The sequence below is a fragment of the Henckelia pumila genome, chromosome 4 (assembly GCF_033568475.1).
Source record: "Henckelia pumila isolate YLH828 chromosome 4, ASM3356847v2, whole genome shotgun sequence".
NCBI classification, from domain to species: Eukaryota; Viridiplantae; Streptophyta; class Magnoliopsida; order Lamiales; family Gesneriaceae; genus Henckelia; species Henckelia pumila.
Window position 1 is genome coordinate 90,972,907 of NC_133123.1, and position 22,796 is coordinate 90,995,702.

The 22,796-nt window shown below is 40.4% G+C and overlaps 1 protein-coding gene across 1 annotated transcript; it reads left to right on the plus strand.

Moving 5' to 3' along the window:
- The first annotated feature begins 513 nt into the window (after positions 1-513).
- On the plus strand, positions 514-1,872 carry LOC140866479 (xyloglucan 6-xylosyltransferase 2-like). Its single transcript, XM_073271476.1, has one exon. It carries the CDS (start codon positions 514-516, stop codon positions 1,870-1,872), a length of 1,359 nt encoding a protein of 452 aa, XP_073127577.1.
- The last annotated feature ends 20,924 nt before the right edge of the window (positions 1,873-22,796 follow it).

Genomic DNA, 22,796 nt, shown 5'->3' on the forward strand with positions numbered 1-22,796 from the left:
CCCGACCGATCCCACCCCTAATTCAGATACAAAATTTGTAATTTTAGAAAAAAAAAATGGTTCTCAAACACCAAACGAACCGGCCCTAAGGCTGAAATTTGGCTAAATAGAAAGTCAAAAAACCTATGTTCACAAACTGACAAAATATGAGATAAATTGATGGAAATAATGCAAAAGTGTAATAAAAAAAATCATAAGGGTAATGGGTATGAAATATACAATTGAAGGGGGAAATGCAATTAAAGCCACGAAAATATATATAAACAGTTGCTGTCTAAATTAGCATCACCTCGTCCACGGAGACTTATTATTGTTCCGCTTTCCATCTCAATGTGTAAATTTCCTCCATATATATAATATATCCATCCTCCCAGATCCCAATTTTCTGCGATAAATATTGAAAAGTTATTCTACCATAACCTCCATTAATATTGATCCATGGAATTTTAGTTTTGAAACCGTACGTGATCTTCCCATCAAATTTATCTCCAACGTCGAGCATTTGAACCCGACATGCTAGAGCGGTTCCTTAGCCAACGCCGAGCTCGGCAGCTCAATCGGATTTTGCGCAACTGTAAGGTCACGTTCATGTGTCTGTTTCTTACCGTGATGGTCCTACGCGCAAGTCTTGGTGCGGGGAAATTCGGGACGCCGGAAAAAGACCTTGACAAGATCCGGGAAACCTTAACTTACGTCCCACGTGTCTTGGAAGCGGCTTCGCATGGCCGGCGGGTTAAATCCATCTCAAGTGGCAGCCATTATTATGCCAACTTTGATGCAAGGAGAATTTTCAAAGATGATGATGATGAGGATGAGTATAAACGTGATCCATCGAAACCATACGTCTTAGGTCCAAAGATTGATAATTGGGATCGAATGAGAGGGCTATGGTTGAGACGTAATCCAAATTTTCCGAATCACGTGGCCAAAAGAAAGCCAAGGGTTTTACTGGTCACCGGTTCATCTCCCAAGCCGTGCGAGAACCCGGTCGGCGATCATTACTTGCTGAAATCGGTCAAGAACAAGATTGATTACTGTAAGCTACATGGGATTGACATTTTTTACAACATGGCCTTGCTAGATGCAGAAATGGCGGGGTTTTGGGCGAAATTACCGCTGATTCGTAAACTTCTGTTATCGCATCCAGAAGTGGAGTTACTGTGGTGGATGGATAGCGATGCAATGTTCACAGATATGGTGTTTGAGTTGCCTTGGGAGAGGTACAGGGGTTATAACATCGTACTTCACGGTTGGGATCACGAGGTTTATGAAAATAACAACTGGATCGGATTGAATACTGGTAGTTTCTTGTTAAGGAACTGCCAGTGGTCTTTAGATCTTTTGGACGCGCTGGCGCCGATGGGGCCGAAAGGGAAGGTGAGAGAGGAGGCCGGAGAACTTTTAACCAGAGAGCTTAAAGATAGGCCGATTTTTGAAGCGGATGATCAGTCTGCTTTGGTGTATATATTAGCCACACAGAGGGATAAGTGGGGGGAGAAGGTTTACTTAGAGAGTACATATTTCTTGCATGGCTACTGGGGATTTTTGGTGGATAGGTACGAGGAAATGATGGACAGTTATCACCCTGGTTTCGGTGATTACCGGTGGCCGTTGGTGACACATTTCGTGGGTTGCAAGCCTTGTGGGAAGTTCGGTACTGACTATCCTGTAGAAAGGTGCTTGAAACAGATGGATCGCGCATTTAATTTCGGGGACAATCAGATCCTGCAGATGTATGGTTTTACGCATAAAACGCTTGCCAGTAGGAAAGTGAGTCGAATTCGAAACCAAACGAGTAAGCCACTTGAGACGAGGGATGATCTTGGCTTGCTTCATCCTCCATACAAATCTGTGAGATTGTCAACTTATTGAATTATATATAGCTCAAAATGCCTGTTGAGATCAAGAATTCCTTGTCTACGTTTTACACAACAATTAATTTTTTTGGCTCCTTATATATATATATATATATATAGTTCTTGGGGTTTTGCATGTGTCCCATTATACTGGTTGTAGTTACTGTTTCATTCATTCTCATCGGTTTAATTGAATGAAAAATTTGAATATTTTTGCTGACAAGTTTTCTGGTGAAAATTAGATAGATACATGGCACACTATCATGCATGGTGTAATATATTTAATCAGATCACTCTAGCTGCAGCAAAGTGCCATATTCGAATTTCCGCCTTCCAACTTCTTTGTTGCGTATGTCTTATTTTTGGGATATCACACTTTATAGATTATTAATTTCACCCCAATTATAAATTTATAACAAGAACGTATAATAAATAAGTTAATGAGAAATAATTTTTTATTTTTCTATCTTTTGTTGCTTTAATTAATAATTCTTACTCCCTCCGTCTCATATCATTAGGTAAGTATATATTTTCACACAAATTAAGAAATTTTTTGAGAATATAAATTTAGAAAGGAATTTTTCGTTTTACCTTTATTTAATGAAGATTTGAATTGAATGAAATAATTGTATAATTAATTGATGATATTAATTTAATAGGGGTAAATTGGTAAACGAATATGAGATATAACATTAAATACAAAAACTAGATTATATATTTGAGACCGATGAAAAATGAAATGTATCCTAAATGAGTGTTGATTATGGAAAGAGTTTACTGTTTGATTGGTTAATTCGACTATCTCTCGAACCAAAGTCCAATAACTCAATCCAATTGTGTGATGTCTCTGACCGAACATTTCAAATAATAAATAAAATATATTTATAAAATTCTTTTATATATGTAGTGAAACAATTTTTTAGATTTTCTAATTTTAATTTTTGGCTAAATTTTGCTTCTCGTCCTGTACTTCCAGTAAGACTTTTTAAATAAAATTTACATGTAAAAAAACTCATTATTTTTATTCACTTGTCTTATTTTTAAAATAATGATTTATCATAATTGTCAAATTAATGTGGAATGGTAGTGTATAAAATTTGTAACGAATTTTGGAAGTTCATTTTATTTATCATTTCTCCTTTTTAATTGAAAGATTTTATATTGTCAGTCATGGGATGAGTAGAAACTCCATTCTTTTATATCAATTTCTATAGTTTTATTTTTTATTTACAGGAAAATATATTAAGTACTTGTGTGAATATATATATATATATATATATATATATATATATATATATATATATTTATTGTCTGATTTATTTCAAAGAGAAAATAAGTTTTTTAGTCCATTAACTTGTCCATGTTTTGGTTTTTGGTCTATTAACTTTTTTGATGTGAGTTTTGGTACACTAACTTTTCATTTTCAGTGTTTTTTGGTCCAAATGCATACGTGTCAATTTTTGATTGGTCCAAAATGATAACGTGGACCAATCAGAAGCTGACACATATGTAGTTGGACCAAAAAAACACTGAAAATGCAAAGTTAGTGTACCAAAACCCATATTAGAAAAGTTAATGAACCAAAACCCAAAGGGATTAAAGTTACTGGACCAAAAAACTTATTTTTCCTATTTCAAAATATCTTTTTTTTGACAAATTATCTGAGTGATCCTTCCCAAATTTCATGCTAATCAGAAACTATTAAGCATGAAATTAACTTAAAAACATAAAACTAAACTTAATTGAAATATTGGAAGTAAATTTATACAGCCCAGTCGAATAAAGTACAAGTTAATCAAATAAGCTTAAACTAAATCACTATAATCTCAGCTCCCAGGCCTTGGTCACCGGCGAACACTGATCAATCTCCTAGTCAACCTACAAACTGTCCAGTCAAATGGGTGTCCATGATAAAAAAAAAAAAAAAAAAAACAGGGGCGTGAGGGCTAACATCTAATACGTAAAATATAAGTATACATGTCTATGCAATGCATGCAACATGAAACAATAATGATATGCTAAATATAGGGATCAAACTCTAGAGTATCATGCTCAGAACGAAGGCGCTACTAATACGTGCACGCTGCTCTGAAGATACAATAGGCCAGTGTCAAAAATTCTGACTCTGATCTTGGACTTTCACCATCCTGTGTAACCGCACAAACTTTCCCGTCGATACTGTCGGTGTCACACGGCACCTAGTCGTGTAAGGCTAACTAGGGTTGAGAAACCCTAGACATCTAGCTATCTACAAATGATATCATGCTCAATATTCTATGCAAATGTCGCATACAAAATTATGAAAATATAAACATACATCATATGATAATTATTAATGCAACAGATAATAATGCAGCACATAAAAATGTATATTCAGCTGGTTATCTCAACATGTACTTACATACCTCAACTCACTAGTCTAGTAGTACAATATTCAAAAGTTCAAGTCTACAAGTCAAGTGAATACCACATCAATATACTTATCTAAAAGCCTTCACTAATCAAAGATGTTGGGATCGGTTCAGAGGGTAGAGGGGGGTGAATACACTCTGAAACTTTTCTTCTTCTTCTTTAAAATGATCAAGTGAGGTTTAGTTCACTTAATCAGTTTTCTCAACTTCTAAAACGTTTTGAACAACTTTAAATAGTGCGGAAATAGTTCAGAGGTTTTAGTGATGCAAAGTTTATAATGCAATGTATGAGCAGGATGTAAGATAAATGGCAGTAAATGCTAAAGCACGATTTTATGGAAGTTCGAAGGCTTAATCCTTCTACGTCTCCCCTTCTTCCACTTAGGAAGGAATTCACTAGAAGACTTTGGTTATTACAACGTCTTGTAATACACCCACTTCAGACTTAGGACTTATCCAATGCCTAATCCGAAACTCCTAGATTTACACAGATAAGATTCTCAGTTCTTATCAGACTGGTGGAAGCTTTCAGAGCAGCTTCAAGTCTCTTCAACACTGAGTATAGTTGAGTTGAGCTTCTCAGACTGCAGAGCGGTTGAGAGGCTTGAAAACCCTAGGATGATCCTTGACGATCAGATATGTGAACTGTAGGCGAGGGTTTATTTGAGCAGCAGATGAATGATCTTGTAAGTGTGCTCAGGTATATCAGATGAGGACTTCTGATATTATTCAAGTGATTGAAATTTTTCTGAGTTGCTTGTCTCTCTTCGTTGTCTCGTATCACTTGTTGTTCACGTTGTATATCTTTTCTTTTTGAGCAATCTTCCCTTTATATAGGTCAATCATCAACGTCTTTATTTTGAACGTTCTGATGCTGCATTGAATGCACATTTAATGCTCATAAATGCATTGATGATTCTGCATGAGGATCGTACACTGCAGACAACTTCCAGGGTCCAAAACTGGAATAAACGGTCGAATGCTTTATCTGCAGTCATTCTGTGTTTTTGCCATTTTGGTACAACCTGTTGTCTTGATTTGCAGGAGTCAACAAATCTTCTGAAACGCCGCTTCTGCTTTTAATAAAAGATCCTGCAAAGAACATCTTGTCACAGGTACTTGTCTCGAGATATCTAGATAGGCAGTTGGCATTCTACCGGTAGAGATATTTGTCCTCTGCTGGTTTGAATAACCAGTCGATAAGCTTGTGACTTCAACCGGTCGAGAGATAAAGGCGGTTGACAAGCTTCCGGTAGATAGATTTATCCTCTGCTGGTTTTGATAGCCAGTCGATAGGCTTGTGACTTCAGCCGGTCGAGAGCAAAGGCGGTTGACAAGCTTCCGGTAGAAGTTGTAGTAGATTCCTGAAATACAATGGTTGGCAGCACATTCCTATACAATGAGTTGTTGTTTGTTATCACCAAAATATCGGATTCAACAATTTCCCCCTTTTTGGTGATGACAAAACTTAAGTGCTCCAAGAACAATATGAAAGCATTAAAATGAACTTCATTGAGAGAATGAATTTCATTAAGTACAATAAGCATTTTTATTACACCTACAGAAAGAAAAAAAAAATGAGATGCGGCTGCGATAAGTAAAGAGGAGATAAGTTGTTCATCTTTTGAACCAACTGGCTCCTCCTGACCTATCGCCTTCTCTTCTTCTTCTGTCGGCTTCTTCTTTTCTTCTGGACTCTTCTTCACGTCTTCTTGCCTCTGCTGCTCTACGTTGCTCTTCTTCCCCCTTTTTGGCATCACCTTGGTTGAGCCGAAGGATGACCTCAGTGAGTTGAGTGCCAAGGCAGGCTTGCATAGTGTCTATTTTTGCATCGATTTGAGCAAGTAGAGTGGCTTGCATAGTGTCCATCCGATCATTCAACTGCTTATGAAGGCGATTTTCGGATCGGATAACTTGTTCGGAGACGGTAGAGAGCGTGTTGATTTGAGTGCGATGATGATTAGTGATCTCTGTGGACAGACGAGCAAGGTCTCGAGACACGGTCTCGAAATGCCGAATCATCGTCTGGCGTGAATTATCGACCGATAAGGATGAGTTTGTTATGTCTTGAGAGAAGGACCTAACCGTTTGCATGAGCTCATGAAGCCGATTTATCAAGGTATGATCTAGAGCTGCGGCCATGGCTTCAATTAAAGAATCATCAGTCTGAAGCATTTGCCCTTCTGGGTCATTTCTTGGTGAAACCGGGCTAGACTCACGATGATGTGGTGCGGGTGAATTTGCTGGAGAGCTACCCGATGGACCTTCCAATAATGGTACAGTTGGAGATGTAATAGTTTCGACTGCAGCCAATATGGTTGGTGGAGTACCAGGATCAGCACTTGGTTCATCCATAATGAGATCTTCCATAAACTTTTCAGTAGATGGAGACGGTTGAAGTGCTGGATCAGCATCAGTCACTTGCTGTTCTGGAGATGCAGGTGATACAATAGTGCTTGATATCTCCGTTGGGGGCACTGTTGCTTCACTACTGCAAGGAGCCTCTGTCACAGAGGTGACAGGTATCTCTTGTGCAACCACTTCTAAAACATCTTGTGAATGACCGGGAGAAGTGTGAGCGGTCGTCACGGGAGAGGAGTGAGCAATCACAACTGCTTCCGGTTGAGTAACTGCTTGGACTGCGGTTGAGGAGGGGTCGACCGATGAAGATGCTGCTACACTCGATCTTAGAGCATATGATTGAAAGAGGTCAGCAGTGATGAGATCGGTCAGAATCCCATCTGAAGAAGGGAGAGCATAGACGTCTTCTTCACCCTGATCTTGAGTGAGAAAGGTTTTCATCATCACTTGTGCTTCCAGCACATAAGCTTGTAAACAGGCTGCTGAAGCTGGTGTTTTGACATTGTTGAGAGCTTGGAAGTGCTGAAGTAGTTGAGTGATTTGACGTAGACTATCCTGTAGTCCAGTCAAAATCACAAAGTCATCGGCAGCGGTAGGACTCTTGGATTTGAAATTCTTGACACGCTCATTAATTAGCAGTGATAGCAGGCTTCCTCGAAGCTTCAAGTCTATGAGATGTCTTCTTCCCAGAGCCTCCACGATGTCTTCAGTATCAGCAAATAGAAGCATCTTCTGCTCAATGACGTTTAGAGATTTCCATTTAGGAAATATTTGAGCGAGTGTCAAGTGAGTGCGGGAGTGATGCCATCTGTCAAAACGTTGTAGATGACGCTTGACAGTACGGAGCACGTGAGAGATGATCATATTGAGTTCTATCGTAGCTGCTGGTTGAGCCTTGGGTGTGTAGATCATCACACCTTTCCCTTTGTCTTTGGGATCAGCTAGAGTGACCTCAGGAGCTGATGAGGCACCTTCCCGGATTATCACACCTTTTGTAGGACGAGGAGCAGTAGAAGCAACAACGGTAGTAGTCTCGACCGTTGGCAGGGTAGGAGCAAGTCCAGAAAGAGACTTTAGCTTCTTGTGCTGCCTCTTCTTCTCGCCTGCAGGCGTGGATGACACAGCTGCTTTGGAGACCGAAGGGGATGACTTGCTGAAGGCTTGAATCAGTGGAACATTCTCACGTGATTCATCTTCAGAGTCAGATTCGATGATCAGTTGACGCTTGGCAGACTTTTTGGTATGGACTGGTTTGGCCACGACCGGAACCGTTGAAAGCGGTTGAGGGATAGCAATAACCTTTGCGGTTGAGGGCAAGGTGTCGACCGCAGTCTCTTTCTTGTTCAGGAATTTGAGAATCGTAGACTTGTTGAGCCATTTGGTGGGATGCAGAGGCTCAGTCTTGGAAAAGTCCACTCCAAGGACGCCCAAGATGTGGCAGATTTGCAAAGCAAATCCCTCGGATTGCCCTTTGCCCCTGATCATTTCACATAGAATATTGAACAGAATGTCTGACCAGTTTATGTTGATCTTGGAGGCAATACAAGCCATGTATTGAAATTTCTCCAGCGTCACCTTGTCGTAAGATCCAGCCTTGGCCAGAAGATTCTTGGCCACGATATTAGTCAGTAGCCTGAATGGAGCTTTGAGAGATGTCTTCTGGGCCGGCAGTTTGATCGGAGCATCAGTAGTTGAGAACTCCTTCAACCAATAAGAGCAGTTACCATCTGGAAGATCCGTGCATTTTGTCAAACCCCTGGAGGGCAGATCAAATGTGCTGGCGAAGAACTTCTGATTGAAGGAGTAGACCTCTGTCTTGATCAAGCATTTGATAGTCCCATGCTCGATTTGAGCGGTTGCGAAGAACTCCTTCAAAACAGGCAAATCGCAGATGGCGCTGCATTCCAGAAATTTCTTCAGTCCAGAGGCTTCAAGCATGGTGAAGACCTCAGTTATTCCTGCGTTGTTTGCCTTAACAACGGAATCAAAGTTGATGGCGAGGCAAGTCTTCTGGATCGACATGATATCTGTAGATAAGAACTCGAGCAAAGAGTAAGCAAAAGCTTGAGAGTAATTTGATGGAGCGTTTAATACAATATGAAAGTTTTTAGCAAAGGTGAAAGATTGATATACGAGTGTAAAGAAGTATATATAGGAACCTATGGGCCATAGGGTGATGTCATGAAAAGTATTTTTGAAATTCAAAAAGTTTTGAAGAGCATAATCACGGCGCCCAATTAATGTCATTTGGTTCAAAGCACCAAGCTGCTAGTACGAAGCCTGTCAGAGACTAGTTAAAGGCGGATGATATGCCAATATTAATGGCAACGTAACAGCTAATCTATTAATGTCATATTGACAATCATTCCCCCTAAACACATGCATACTAACTTAAATCTACTAAGCCAAGAATAGTTCGAAAATATGAAAACTTAGCGTCCGGTAGAGGCTTGGTGAATATGTCTGCTGCTTGCTGATCGGTAGAGATGTATTCCAGCCTGATTTCCTTCTTTAAGACATGATCTCGGATAAAGTGATGCCTGACATCAATGTGCTTTGTCCGAGAGTGCATCACTGGATTGTGAGTGATGGCTATGGCACTTGTATTGTCACAGTAGATTGGAGCTTCACTCGACCGAATCCCATAATCATTAAGCTGCTGTTGAATCCAGAGTATTTGAGCACAACAGCTGCCAGCAGCAAGGTATTCTGCTTCGGCGGTCGAGGTAGCAATTGATGTCTGCTTCTTACTTGACCACGAAATTAGTCTATCTCCAAGGAATTGACATGTGCCACTTGTACTTTTGCGATCAATTCTACAACCTGCATAATCTGCATCTGAATAGCCAATAAGATTAAGATTTGAATCTTTGGGATACCAAAGACCCACATTAGTAGTTCCTTTAATATATTTAAGTATTCGTTTGGTAGCAATGAAATGAGATTGCTTAGGTGCGGCTTGAAATCTAGCACATAAACAAACTGAATACATGATATCCGGTCGACTGGCAGTCAAATAGAGCAGTGAACCAATAAGGCCTCGATACATGGTTACCTCGACCGGAATTCCCCCTTCATCTTTATCAAGCTTAATTGATGTACTCATGGGGGTAGATACAGTTGAGCATTGTTCCATTCCAAACTTCTTTACCAATTCCTTGGCATACTTGGACTGATTGATGAATATTCCAGTTTCAAGTTGCTTTACTTGAAGTCCAAGAAAGAAGTTTAGCTCGCCCATCATGCTCATTTCAAACTTCTCCTTCATCAGTTTAGAGAACTTTGAGCACAACTTGGGTTAGTTGACCCAAATATAATGTCATCAACATAAATTTGTACTAGTAACACATGATCACCTTTTACAAATTTAAACAGGGTCTTATCGACCGTTCCAATTTGGAAATCATGTTCCAGTAAAAATTTTAGCAAAGTGTCATACCAAGCACGCGGTGCTTGTTTTAATCCATAGAGAGCTTTGTCAAGTTTATAGATATATTGAGGATGAGTAGGATTGACAAAACCTGGTGGTTGTTCAACGTACACCTCTTCTTGAAGTAGACCATTGAGGAATGCAGACTTCACATCCATTTGATAAACTTTAAAATTCTTGAAGGCTGCATAAGCAAGAAAGATGCGGATTGCTTCTAGTCTTGCAACTGGCGCGAAGGATTCCTCAAAGTCTATGCCTTCTTCTTGTCTGAATCCTTGAGCAACAAGTCGAGCTTTGTTACGCACAACAGTGCCATGTTCATCGAGCTTGTTACGAAACACCCATCTAGTTCCAATCACATTTTGATTTTTCGGTCGAGGAACTAGATGCCAAACATTGTTGCGGGTGAATTGATTCAACTCTTCTTGCATAGCTTCAATCCAGCTGGCATCTGATAGAGCTTCATCTATTTTCTTGGGCTCTACCTGAGATATGAAAGCGGCATGCAAGAATTCATTAATCATTTGACCACGTGTTTTTCGAGGAGCAGAAGGGTCACCTATGACCAACCCAGGTGGATGATCTTTGTTCCACCTAAAATAATTCCCTAAAGGGTTGTCATCAATTGGTTGATGAACGTCCTCGTTTACTGGATCATCATTGGCTGGAGGATTGTTATCAACCGGTGGATCCACTTCTGGCCTTGTTTGATCACACCCGGTAGAGGGAACTGGATCATCCTTCTTTGGAGGATATAGATCACTGTCACTCTCTTCCTGTAGATTTGTGTTTTCCAGTCTGTGACTCAGATCATTTATGCTCCCTTGAGTTTGTTCTGTACATAGAGTAGATTCATCAAAAACAACATGAATGGTTTCCTCGACCGTTAGTGATCTTTGATTGAACACTCGATAAGCTCTGCTAACGGCTGAGTAACCAATAAAAGTTTCTTCGTCTGCTTTGGCATCGAAGGCTGTCAAATGGTTTTTGCCATTGTTGTGGATAAAGCATTTGCACCCAAAAATTTTGAAATAAGAAATATCAGGTTTTGTGCCATTCCAGATCTCATATGGAGTTTTGTTAAATCGTTTATTAATCATAGATCTGTTTTGAGTATAGCAAGCTGTGTTAACTGCTTCTGCCCAAAGTCTTTGAGAAACATTTGAATCAGCAATCATAGTTCTGGCTGCTTCTTTTAAAGTACGGTTCCTTCTTTCAGCCACCCCATTTTGCTGTGGGGATCTAGCAGCTGACAACTCATGCTTGATTCCCTGATCATCTAGATAAGTCATAAGAGTGGTGTTTAAAAATTCAGTCCCTCTATCACTCCTGATTCTATCTATCACAGTAGATTGTTCATTTTGCAAGCGTTTAAAAAGCTTAATCAGGTGAGGTGCAGTTTGATCTTTTGAAGAGAGAAAGATGACCCAAGTAAATCGAGAAAAGTCATCTATAACAACAAGAGCATATCTCATTCCCCCTATGCTTCTTACTGGTATAGGACCAAATAGGTCCATGTGAAGTAAGTCTAAACATTTGGAAGAAGACATACACCCTTTATTTTTAAAAGTTGCTCTCACCTGCTTTCCTAGTTGACAAGCAGGACAAACTTTGTCTTTTATAAAATCTCCTTCGGGCAGACCAGAAACCAAATCATGCTTCCTCAGGTTAAAAATGGACTTAAAATTTAGATGATTTAATCGCTTATGCCACAACCAATGTTTATCATGATGAGCAGTAAGACAAGTAGGTGAAGAAATATGTGAGCAAGACCAGTTTACCTTGTAGGTGTTTAGGTCTCGTACACCGGTCATAAGAGTCTCACCTTTGTCATTTTTTATGAGGCAAGTGTGTTTGTGAAACTCGACCGAATGATCATTGTCACATAGTTGACTAATACTTATCAAATTATAGCATAGTTTGTCAACAAGTAACACATCTTTAATAATGATGTTACCATGGATGATCTTACCCTTACCCACGGTTTTACCTTTGGAGTTGTCTCCAAAGCTGATCTTTGGTCCTTTGCACAACACCACTTCTGTTAGAAGTTCTGGATTCCCTGTCATGTGTCGTGAGCAACCGCTATCTAAATACCAGGTAGTGTCCTTGATAGAAGTGGTTTTCTCGCCCGTTTGGACTTTTAGTACCTGCAAAGAGTGAAGAACTTTTGGTACCCATATCTAGTAGGGTCCAGGTCGGATTAGCCCTTTCGGGACCCACACCTGGAACACCCTTACAGGTTTGCCCGTGTGTGTGTCCAGAAATCTGTGCGGTCGATAGGCAGTAAATGTGTGTGCTTGTGAGGTTGCTGTGTGCTGCTTGCCTTTTTTATTTTCATCAGTTAGCCTGTACCTCTTTTGAACTGGCCTGCAATTAAAGTACTGGTAAGGCTTCTCCTTTGACCATCTTTTCTTAGAGTAGTTAGACTCATTCCATGGCCTTTTGAAATTAGATTGGTTTCCCTTTCTTCTTTCATTAGGTTTTGGTTTGATCCAAGTTCCTCTTTGATTAGAGGTCTGGGGATCCACATATCCCAGCCCTCTATGCTTAGAGCTTCGTTCGTTCGATACTTTCTGATTTTTGTCAAAGCTGCACTTATCGTGTTCATATATCGTGCTGGACCTGACAAATCTTATTTTGTTAAGATTGCCTTTGTCCAGGCTTGACTGAATACAGGATTCCATAGACTGTTCATTTGTTCCAAACCCTAGACCGGTTTTATCATGTACCGGTCTTTGGATTTCTTGAATCTTGTCAATGGTTACCGAAGATTTATTCCAAGCCTTAATGGTTTCAAGTAGTTTTTTATTCTCAATCAAGGTAGCTTGGAATACTCTTTTCAAGGTGTCGTTCTCAGTAGCCAGCAGACTTAGCTTGACCTTAAGACCATCAAGCTCTTTTTGCTGCATGCAGCTTGATTTGCTTGACTTATCTTTTAGGTCAGCTCTTTCTGCCTTTACTTCCTCGAACTCCTTGGATAATGCTTTGTATTCATTAGCCATTTCGTGTAAAGCAGTAACTAAATCACTGTGAGTAAATTCAGGTGAGCCAAAGTCAAATACCTCCTCAGCTTCTTCTTCGATGTCGGCCATAAGGCATTCCACTTTTTCATCATCGCTGTCATCTGAAGAGCTTCCGGTATTGGAGTTGTCAGAGTCAGACTCAGCCCACTTGTTTTTGCTTTCGTCTGCTACTAGAACCCTTTGGTCTCTTCTTTTTCTAAACGTCCTTTTATCCTCCTTACCCCTTCTTCTTTCGGAGAATTGCTTCTGATCATTGTTCTTAGGCTTGGTGCAGTCTGCAATGAAGTGGCCTGGCTTTCCACAGTTAAAACAAGTAGGACCATCGTTTGTATGGTCCGATTTATGATAATTTTTAAATTTAGAATTGTTTTTACGCATAAATTTACCAAATTTCTTGACAAAGAGTGTCATGGCTTCATTGCTGATTTGCTCAGCTGATCTCTTTGGAGCTTCCTCGACCGTTGGACATATCACGGTTGAGGTTAAGGCCTTGGTTGGTTGAGAAGTAGATGGTTCATCTTCTGTTCTCATGTTGAGCTCGAACTCATAGGCTTTGAGATCTGCAAAGAGATCATGCAGTTCAACCTTGCTCAAGTCTTTTGACTCTCTCATGGCCACTGTCTTGATCTCCCATTCTTTGGGCAGAGCTCTCATAACCTTCACAGCAATTTCACGGTTAGTATAAGTTTTACCTAAAGCAATAAGATCACAGATGATACTACTGAACCGTTCATCAAATTCAGCCATGGTTTCCCCTGGCTTCATTTTGGCGTTGTCATATTTTTGAATGGCCAGAGTGAGCTTGTTTTCCTTTGTCTGGTCATTCCCTTCACACAGCTGAGTGAGCTTCTCCCAAATCTCCTTTGCTGTGGAACATGACTTGATTTTGCTGAACATATTCTTGTCCAGTGTTTTGTATAGGATGTCCCGGGCCACATTGTCAAGATTGGCCTTCTTTTTGTCCTCAGTGGTCCACTCAGCTCTTGGTTTCTCAATCATTTGTCCTGCACCATCGGCTAGAGCTGGGTTGACCTTCATAATTTTGATAGGACCGTCTGTTATGACATATAGCATGTCATCATCCTGTGCTGCAAGATGTGCCTGCATGCGAATTTTCCAATCATCATACTCTTCTTTAGAGAACATAGGAATTCTGTTGAAAGAAGTCATGATTTGAAAACTTCAGATCAGCAGTTGAGAAAGGAACCCGCTCTGATACCACTTGTTGGGATCGGTTCAGAGGGTAGAGGGGGGTGAATACACTCTGAAACTTTTCTTCTTCTTCTTTAAAATGATCAAGTGAGGTTTAGTTCACTTAATCAGTTTTCTCAACTTCTAAAACGTTTTGAACAACTTTAAATAGTGCGGAAATAGTTCAGAGGTTTTAGTGATGCAAAGTTTATAATGCAATGTATGAGCAGGATGTAAGATAAATGGCAGTAAATGCTAAAGCACGATTTTATGGAAGTTCGAAGGCTTAATCCTTCTACGTCTCCCCTTCTTCCACTTAGGAAGGAATTCACTAGAAGACTTTGGTTATTACAACGTCTTGTAATACACCCACTTCAGACTTAGGACTTATCCAATGCCTAATCCGAAACTCCTAGATTTACACAGATAAGATTCTCAGTTCTTATCAGACTGGTGGAAGCTTTCAGAGCAGCTTCAAGTCTCTTCAACACTGAGTATAGTTGAGTTGAGCTTCTCAGACTGCAGAGCGGTCGAGAGGCTTGAAAACCCTAGGATGATCCTTGACGATCAGATATGTGAACTGTAGGCGAGGGTTTATTTGAGCAGCAGATGAATGATCTTGTAAGTGTGCTCAGGTATATCAGATGAGGACTTCTGATATTATTCAAGTGATTGAAATTTTTCTGAGTTGCTTGTCTCTCTTCGTTGTCTCGTATCACTTGTTGTTCACGTTGTATATCTTTTCTTTTTGAGCAATCTTCCCTTTATATAGGTCAATCATCAACGTCTTTATTTTGAACGTTCTGATGCTGCATTGAATGCACATTTAATGCTCATAAATGCATTGATGATTCTGCATGAGGATCGTACACTGCAGACAACTTCCAGGGTCCAAAACTGGAATAAACGGTCGAATGCTTTATCTGCAGTCATTCTGTGTTTTTGCCATTTTGGTACAACCTGTTGTCTTTGTTGGAAAACTGGCGAGTTCCCAGACCAATTACGATTGATACCCGGTGCAGCGGAAGTTTAAAAATTTTCATGGAACGTTTCCATGGTATGGGTATCAACCGTTCATCGATTGAATTACGTGTGTGTAAAATTTAAATAACAATTAAATAAATTTTACCTCAAATCTCGCAACGAGATTAATGGACACCAACAGAACAATTCTGCTCTTGTTGTCTCTCCCTGGAACCGATGAACGCCTTCAATCAGGTCCACGAACAGAGGTTTAATCCCTCTGATAGATTGCACTAGAAAATCTATCAGAAGTTTTCTGCGAAGAGAATACACGAATTTGATTCGTTATTCCTTACTGCGATTCAAAATCACAGACCGGAATTTTCTCGGGCAGAGGGGGAGGGTTCGGCCGATTTGTTGAGAGAGAGGCTAGGGTTCGATTTTTGCTCTGTCTCAAAAATTATGACCTGTTGTGTGTAATTTCTGTACTGAAATAACTTATTTATAATGCAGGCCACTAACACCTTAGGGCCCATTAGTCATAAGCTGGGGCCCGACAAGCAAAGCCCGCTCGTTCAGAAATTAATATAAAATTCATCGTGACTCCGATTGATGAAACGATTTCACCAATGTGCACAGAAACCATTTCTGCACGTTTTAAAGTCAAAATAAATTTTCCTGAATCCGAATTCAGTGGTTTCCAAAAATGTCCATCCCTATGTCATTTTAGGAAATCCTACTCCCTTACTCTTATTTAAGAAGTCCAACTCCTTAGTTCATTAAATTTAACTCTTTAAATTTAACTATCTCAACGGGGATTAAAACTCCATTACACTGTGTGACCCTCAATGGTTTAGGGATACAGCTAGCCGTGGGCTCACAACTCCTTGTGACTCGGAACAACACTTTCCGACTTGCCCAACGAATCATGGTAAAGCGCCTAGCAACATCGCCCCATGATTCCCTAGGTATCACTGATAGTGCCTACAAGAACCAGTAGATTTTGGTTAGCGTACAGTACGGTCCCTTCATCCAAATATCCCGATCGAATCAACAACCATTGGTATATCGAGAGTCGCTCAAGATTCGATAACTATGCAATACATCTTGAAGATCAAATTAGTGACATCGCATGTGCTACTAAGAAACCATTTCTTAAATCACATCAAGTACTCTGGCCAGAGATTTGTCACACTAATATCTCCTCAGATCGCATAGGATATCCACACTCGCAAGTATGTGGTGAATCCTTGACAACAATGCATTGACTCCTATATGTGTCGTAACTGTACCCAATCTCGACACCTGATGACCCCCTCAGAGTCGGTAAACGAGTCAAAGCACAGTACTAGCATATAGAGTCTCCATGATGTTTCAAGTCGTAAGGACTAATGGTGTACAACCAAAACCGCGGACTTTATCCACTCGATAAGTGATAACCACTTGGAAAGTCCGGATAGGGTAGTTCGACTATTCATCCTATGAATATCCATTTGCATGCTTCGAACATCTCCATGTTCCCTACCAATGAAACGTGGTACTCCGCATCGCAAATGCTAGTCTCAAACTCGAGCGATCCTTATCCTTATTATCGGACGGCTCAATCGACTAGGAACGGTTTTAGAATATACAGTGACTATAAGATGTATTTCATGATAGACATCTCCATGTTCTACCACATCTTACATACACTATAGTATATTCAAGGTCTTTATCAAAACAACAATAGTATATAACAATATGAAGTAATATAAAGTCATTGCCATAAAAGTGTAAATAATATTAAACAAAAGATTGTTTATACAAAGAGTCAACAAAGCCCATAGCCACACAGTTGGCTCACTGGGCACCCACTCTTACAATCTCCCACTTGCCCTATAGCCAACTAGTCATACTACGTAGACCCATTGCTTCGCGATGTTTGTCAAACAATGGTCCTGGCAAAGGCTTAGTAAGTGGATCAGCGATATTGTCTGCAGAGGCCACTCGTTCGACACTGATGTCTCCTCTTTCCACAATCTCCCGGATTATGTGGTATTTCCTCAGTACGTGTTTGGATCTTTGATGAGACCTTGGTTCCTTTGCTTGAGCAACGGCACCCGTGTTGTCGCAGTACACCGGGACTGGACCAACAAATTCAGGAATGACGCCCAACTCTTGGACGAAATTCCTCATCCAAACGGCCTCTTTAGCAGCAGCTGATGCTGCAATGTATTCAGCCTCAGTGGTGGAATCCGTTGTGGTGTCCTGCTTGGAACTCTTCCAAGAGACAGCACCACCATTGAGCATGAACACAAATCCAGAGGTTGACTTCGAGTCATCCACATCACTTTGGAAGCTAGAGTCGGTATAGCCTTCCAGTTTGAGTTCTCGTCCTCCATAAACCATGAACATATTCTTAGTCCTTCGCAAGTACTTAAGAATGTCCTTCACGGCTTTCCAATGCATTTGACCAGGATTAGACTGATATCTGCTCGTGACACTCAGAGCAAATGCTACATCCGGTCTGGTAGATATCATCCCATACATGATACTACCTATAGCTGACGCATATGGTACATGTGTCATATTCTCTATCTCTGCATCAGTCTTGGGACACATAGACTTGGATAGAGAAACTCCATGACACATGGGTAGATGTCCTCTCTTGGACCCATCCATTGAAAACCGTTTCAATATGGTATCGATGTAGGTTGATTGAGTGAGTCCTATCATTCTCTTAGACCTATCTCTATAGATCTGTATCCCAAGAATGTAGGATGCCTCTCCCAAATCCTTCATCGAAAATCTACCTGATAACCATATCTTTGTTGACTGCAACATCCCTACATCATTCCCAATGAGTAGGATGTCATCAACATAAAGTACTAAGAATGTCACCGCATCCTTAACTACTTTCTTGTACACGCAAGGTTCCTCCGGGTTCTTGATGAAACCAAAATCTTTTATTGTTTCATCAAATTTCTGGTTCCAACTTCTTGATGCTTGTTTTAGACCATAAATTGATCTCTGAAGCTTGCATACCTTATGCTCGCTTCCCATGGATGTGAACCCCTCAGGCTGCTTCATATAGATTTCTTCCTTAATGTCTCCATTAAGAAAAGCAGTCTTCACATCCATCTGCCATATCTCATAGTCATACCATGCAGCTATGGCAATTAGGATTCTTATGGACTTGAACATTGCGACTGGTGAAAAAGTTTCATCATAGTCAACTCCTTGCCTTTGAGTATAACCTTTCGCCACCAATCGCGCCTTGTAAGTCAATATCTTACCATCAGGCCCAAGCTTTCTTTTGTAGATCCATTTACACCCTATTGGAACAATTCCATCGGGAGGATCCACTAAAGACCAGACTTGGTTAGTATGCATCGAATCCAATTCTGACTTCATAGCTTCAAGCCATAAATTCGAATCCGCATCAGAAATTGCTTCCTTGAAGCTTCTTGGATCACATCCAATGTCGGGTTCATCTTGACCCTCTTCAAGAAGAAGACCATATCGAACTGGAGGTCTAGAAGTCCTCTTGGATCTTCTAGGTGCAGGCGTGTCCAGCAATGGTTCCTGAGGTGTGGGATCGTTATTTTGTATTTCGGGTTCTTCTCGAACTTCTTCGAGTTCCATCATCTCGCCTTTCTTATCCAATAAGAACTCCTTCTCCAAGAAGGTGGCATTCCGTGAAACAAACACCTTTGTTTCAGCAGGATAATAGAAATAATATCCGATTGAATTCTTCGGATACCCCACAAAATAACACAAGCTGGATCGACTATCCAACTTATCTCCCACTGTCCGCTTCACGTAAGCAGGACATCCCCAAATCCTCAAGTATGAATACTTAGGAGCTTTGCCATTCCATAACTCGTATGGTGTTTTGTCCACTGCTTTAGTGTGGACGTTATTCAACAACAATACCGCCGTTTCAAGCGCATAGCCCCAAAACGAAGGTGGAAGCTCAGTGAAGCTCATCATGGATCGAACCATGTCCAACAAAGTTCGATTACGACGCTCCGATACACCATTAAGCTGTGGTGTCATAGGAGGAGTCCACTGAGAGAGAATCCCATTCTCTTTTAGATAGTCCAAAAACTCGGTACTCAAGTATTCTCCACCTCGATCCGATCGAAGTGCTTTAATACTTTTACCTAGCTTGTTTTCTACTTCAGCCTTGAATTCTTTGAACTTTTCAAATGCTTCAGACTTATATTTCATTAAATATAAATACCCATACCTAGAATAATCATCAGTAAAGGTAATGAAGTAGGTGTGGCCATGTTGAGTCCCTACTCTAAATGGACCACAAACATCTGTATGGATCAAATCCAACAGATTTTGACTACGTTCAGGCTTCCCCTTAAAAGGAGATTTAGTCATTTTCCCTTTTAGGCAGGATTCACAAGTAGGTAGAGAGTTAATATCAGACATATCAAACATGCCCTCTCCCACTAGCTTGTTCATCCTCCTAGAGGAAATATGACCTAGTCTAGCGTGCCAAAGGTTTGCCGGGTTTTGACTATCGATTTTCCTTTTGTTTGTTGTCGCCGGTTTGTCAATACAATTTACTGGAACGTCTTTTAGTTTTAAATTGTATAGATCGTTTTCAAGTTGTCCATTTCCAATTAAACATTCATTCTTGTAAATATTGCAAATCCCATTCACAAAATTACAAGAATAACCATCTCTATCAAGCATAGAAATAGAAATAATGTTTTTAATTAAATCTGGCACAAATAAAACATCTCTCAACAATAATTTAAAACCATTCTGCAAAATCAAACAAACATCTCCAATGGCCGTAGCTTCAACTCTGGAACCATTCCCGAGCCTCAGCTGGGTCTCACCCATTCTAAGCCTGCGACTTCTTGTCATCACCTGCAAATCATTGCAAATGTGAGATCCACATCCGGTATCCAATACCCAAGAAGTTGTATTAAGTGACATGTTTATTTCGATATAGAACATACCCTTTGCAGTTCCCAACTGCTCAAGATACTCCTTGCAGTTGCGCTTCCAATGACCCGGCTTCTTGCAGTAATGGCAAACATCCTTGGATTTTCCATCGTTTGAAGCCTTTGTCTTTTGCTTCTTCTCGGGTTCCACTTTCTTGGGTGGGGCAGAACGTTTCTTGCCCTTCATACTTGGCCCCTTCTTAGCAGAAGATGAGGAGCCCACCAAGAAAGCTGGCTTATCCTTCTTAAGTGTGGATTCATATGTAACGAGCATATTGACCATCTCTTCAAGGGTGGCCTCTATCTTGTTCATATTAAAATTTATCACGAATCCATCAAATGAAGAAGGAAGAGATAGAAGCAGCAAGTCCACATTGAGTTCATGCTCCAACACCAAATCAAGGGTCGCTAACTTCTGTATGAGCCAAATCACTCGTACCCCATGATCACGGACCGAAGTCCCTTCACGCATGCGGCACGTCATCAACTCCTTAACAGTAGAGAACCTTTCAGCCCTCGACTGAGCCCCAAAAAGTTTCTTGAGTTGCGTGTGAATGTCAGCAGCATTCACCGTGTCCTCAAATCGCCTCTGGAGTTCATCAGACATCGAGGCTTGCATATAGCATTTGGTCTTGATGTCATGGTCACACCATGCATCAAGTTTGGCCAATTCCTCCGGACTTATGTCAGCTGGTGCTTCCTTCGGAGGTGCTTTCTCTAACACGTAGAGCATTTTCTCCGAAGTTAAGACAATCTTCAACTTCCGGAACCATTCCGTATAGTTGGCGCCAGTCAGCTTGTTTTGTTCGAGGATCGAGAATAAAGGATTTCGCGAATTCATTGTATGAAATACTGAAAAGGAAAAACAGACATATATCAATGATTGTTTAACAATTTACTAAGACATAAAATAGGCGAATTTAATTTTATGAATCTCACTCCCACTATTTTAACGATTTCACCACCCTCTAGTGAAAACGGGAAACTTTTTCCTTAGTGAGAACATGGAGTCCAATTGACAAACTTATGGTCCCGAATAATATCAGCCAACCATAATTCTCAAAAGGTAGAGCCCAATTGCTTCCAAAGCAACCCCCATGTATTTACCTCATGTCCAATAAGGGCCCAATAATATGACGCCGTTTAAAGTGACATGTCAAGATGACCCATCAATATTAAGTTGTGATGGACGGTCGCCATGTGGATCCCCCAATAATATGAGCCGATCCCATGGGAGTTCCACCCAACTTACAACATTTGTCGATCCAATGTACAGCTTTCCGACGGACGGGCCCCCCCAATAATATGAGCCGGACCGTATCCGCGGGTAGCATCACATACATTGACCGTTGATGGAAGGTAGGAACATTTAAACAATATTTAAATTTCCTTTATTTATCTTGATATAAATTTTAAATCATATTTAAAATGAGGGATTTTATTTATAAAAATATTTGTCTCATCATATTTAATTTATTGCATGCATTGCCGGATTCACGCAATTTATGTCTAAACATGCATACAATCATAATATCACATATTATATAGGATGATCGATTCCATTTCTAATTGACCCGTGGTTGCCAATCACGGGTCTTAGTCCAATCCTAGGTAATATGCAGTATGCAAATGCAATCCTATTACATATGCTTCCAATTTACATTTCTTCAGTCTTCATTGTCTGCTGGGCCCACCATCTTCAAATCTTGATCTCCCACTAAATCTAATGTATTTACAATAAATAACAATGACAAGTAGGGGATAAATTTTTAGGGGGTGGGAACGGGCTATAAACCAAGCCCACTTTTATTACATATGACATTCATATCGGGCCATAAACCAGGCCCATTAATAAAACCAACAACAATAAAGACAAAATGTAAATTCCTAACATACACCTACAAAATTGGTCATGGCAATCGATCATCCTTATCCAATAACATTTAATTCAAAATTAATTTATTGGATAACATGCTGTGGCAATTCAAATTTAAACAAGATAAAATCATATTTTATATATAAAATCACATTTCACATATAAAATCATATTTTATCTCCATATCAAATAAAATCATATTTTATCTATAAAATCCAATTTTACAAATAAAATCATATTTTATCTAATATATCATAAGATCATATCTTATCATCAATTGTACCAAAATAATTGATTTCAAAATTCAATTTACGGATAAAATATTAAAATTTTCCAAAAATTCAAATTTATCCAAAATCAATTTTAAAATTTACGGACTCGAACAATTCGATCCGAAATCTCGTGAACCAATCAAAAACAATTTTTGACCGGACCAAAAATAAAATTTTAACATATTAAAATTAATTTTTAATAAAATATTAATTTTTCCCGCGGGCCACCCGGCTGCCCCCTTAGGGCAGCAACGCTTGCTGCCAGGGCGGCGCCTGGCGCCGCCGCTGGGCGGCGCTGTGCGCCGCCCTGGGCGGCGCCGAGCGCTGCCCTGCGCAGCGCCCAGCGCTGCGCTGGGCAGCGCACAGCGCTGCCCAAGGCAGCGCCGTGCGCCGCCCTGGGCGGCGCCGTGCGCCCCCTTTGGGCGGCGCCGTGCGCCGCCCCTGGGGGCAGCGACCATCGC

Coding starts and splice junctions, on each gene's coding strand:
- LOC140866479 (XM_073271476.1), top strand. CDS start 514: ATGCTAGAGCGGTTCCTTAGCCAACGCCGAGCTCGGCAGCTCAATCGG.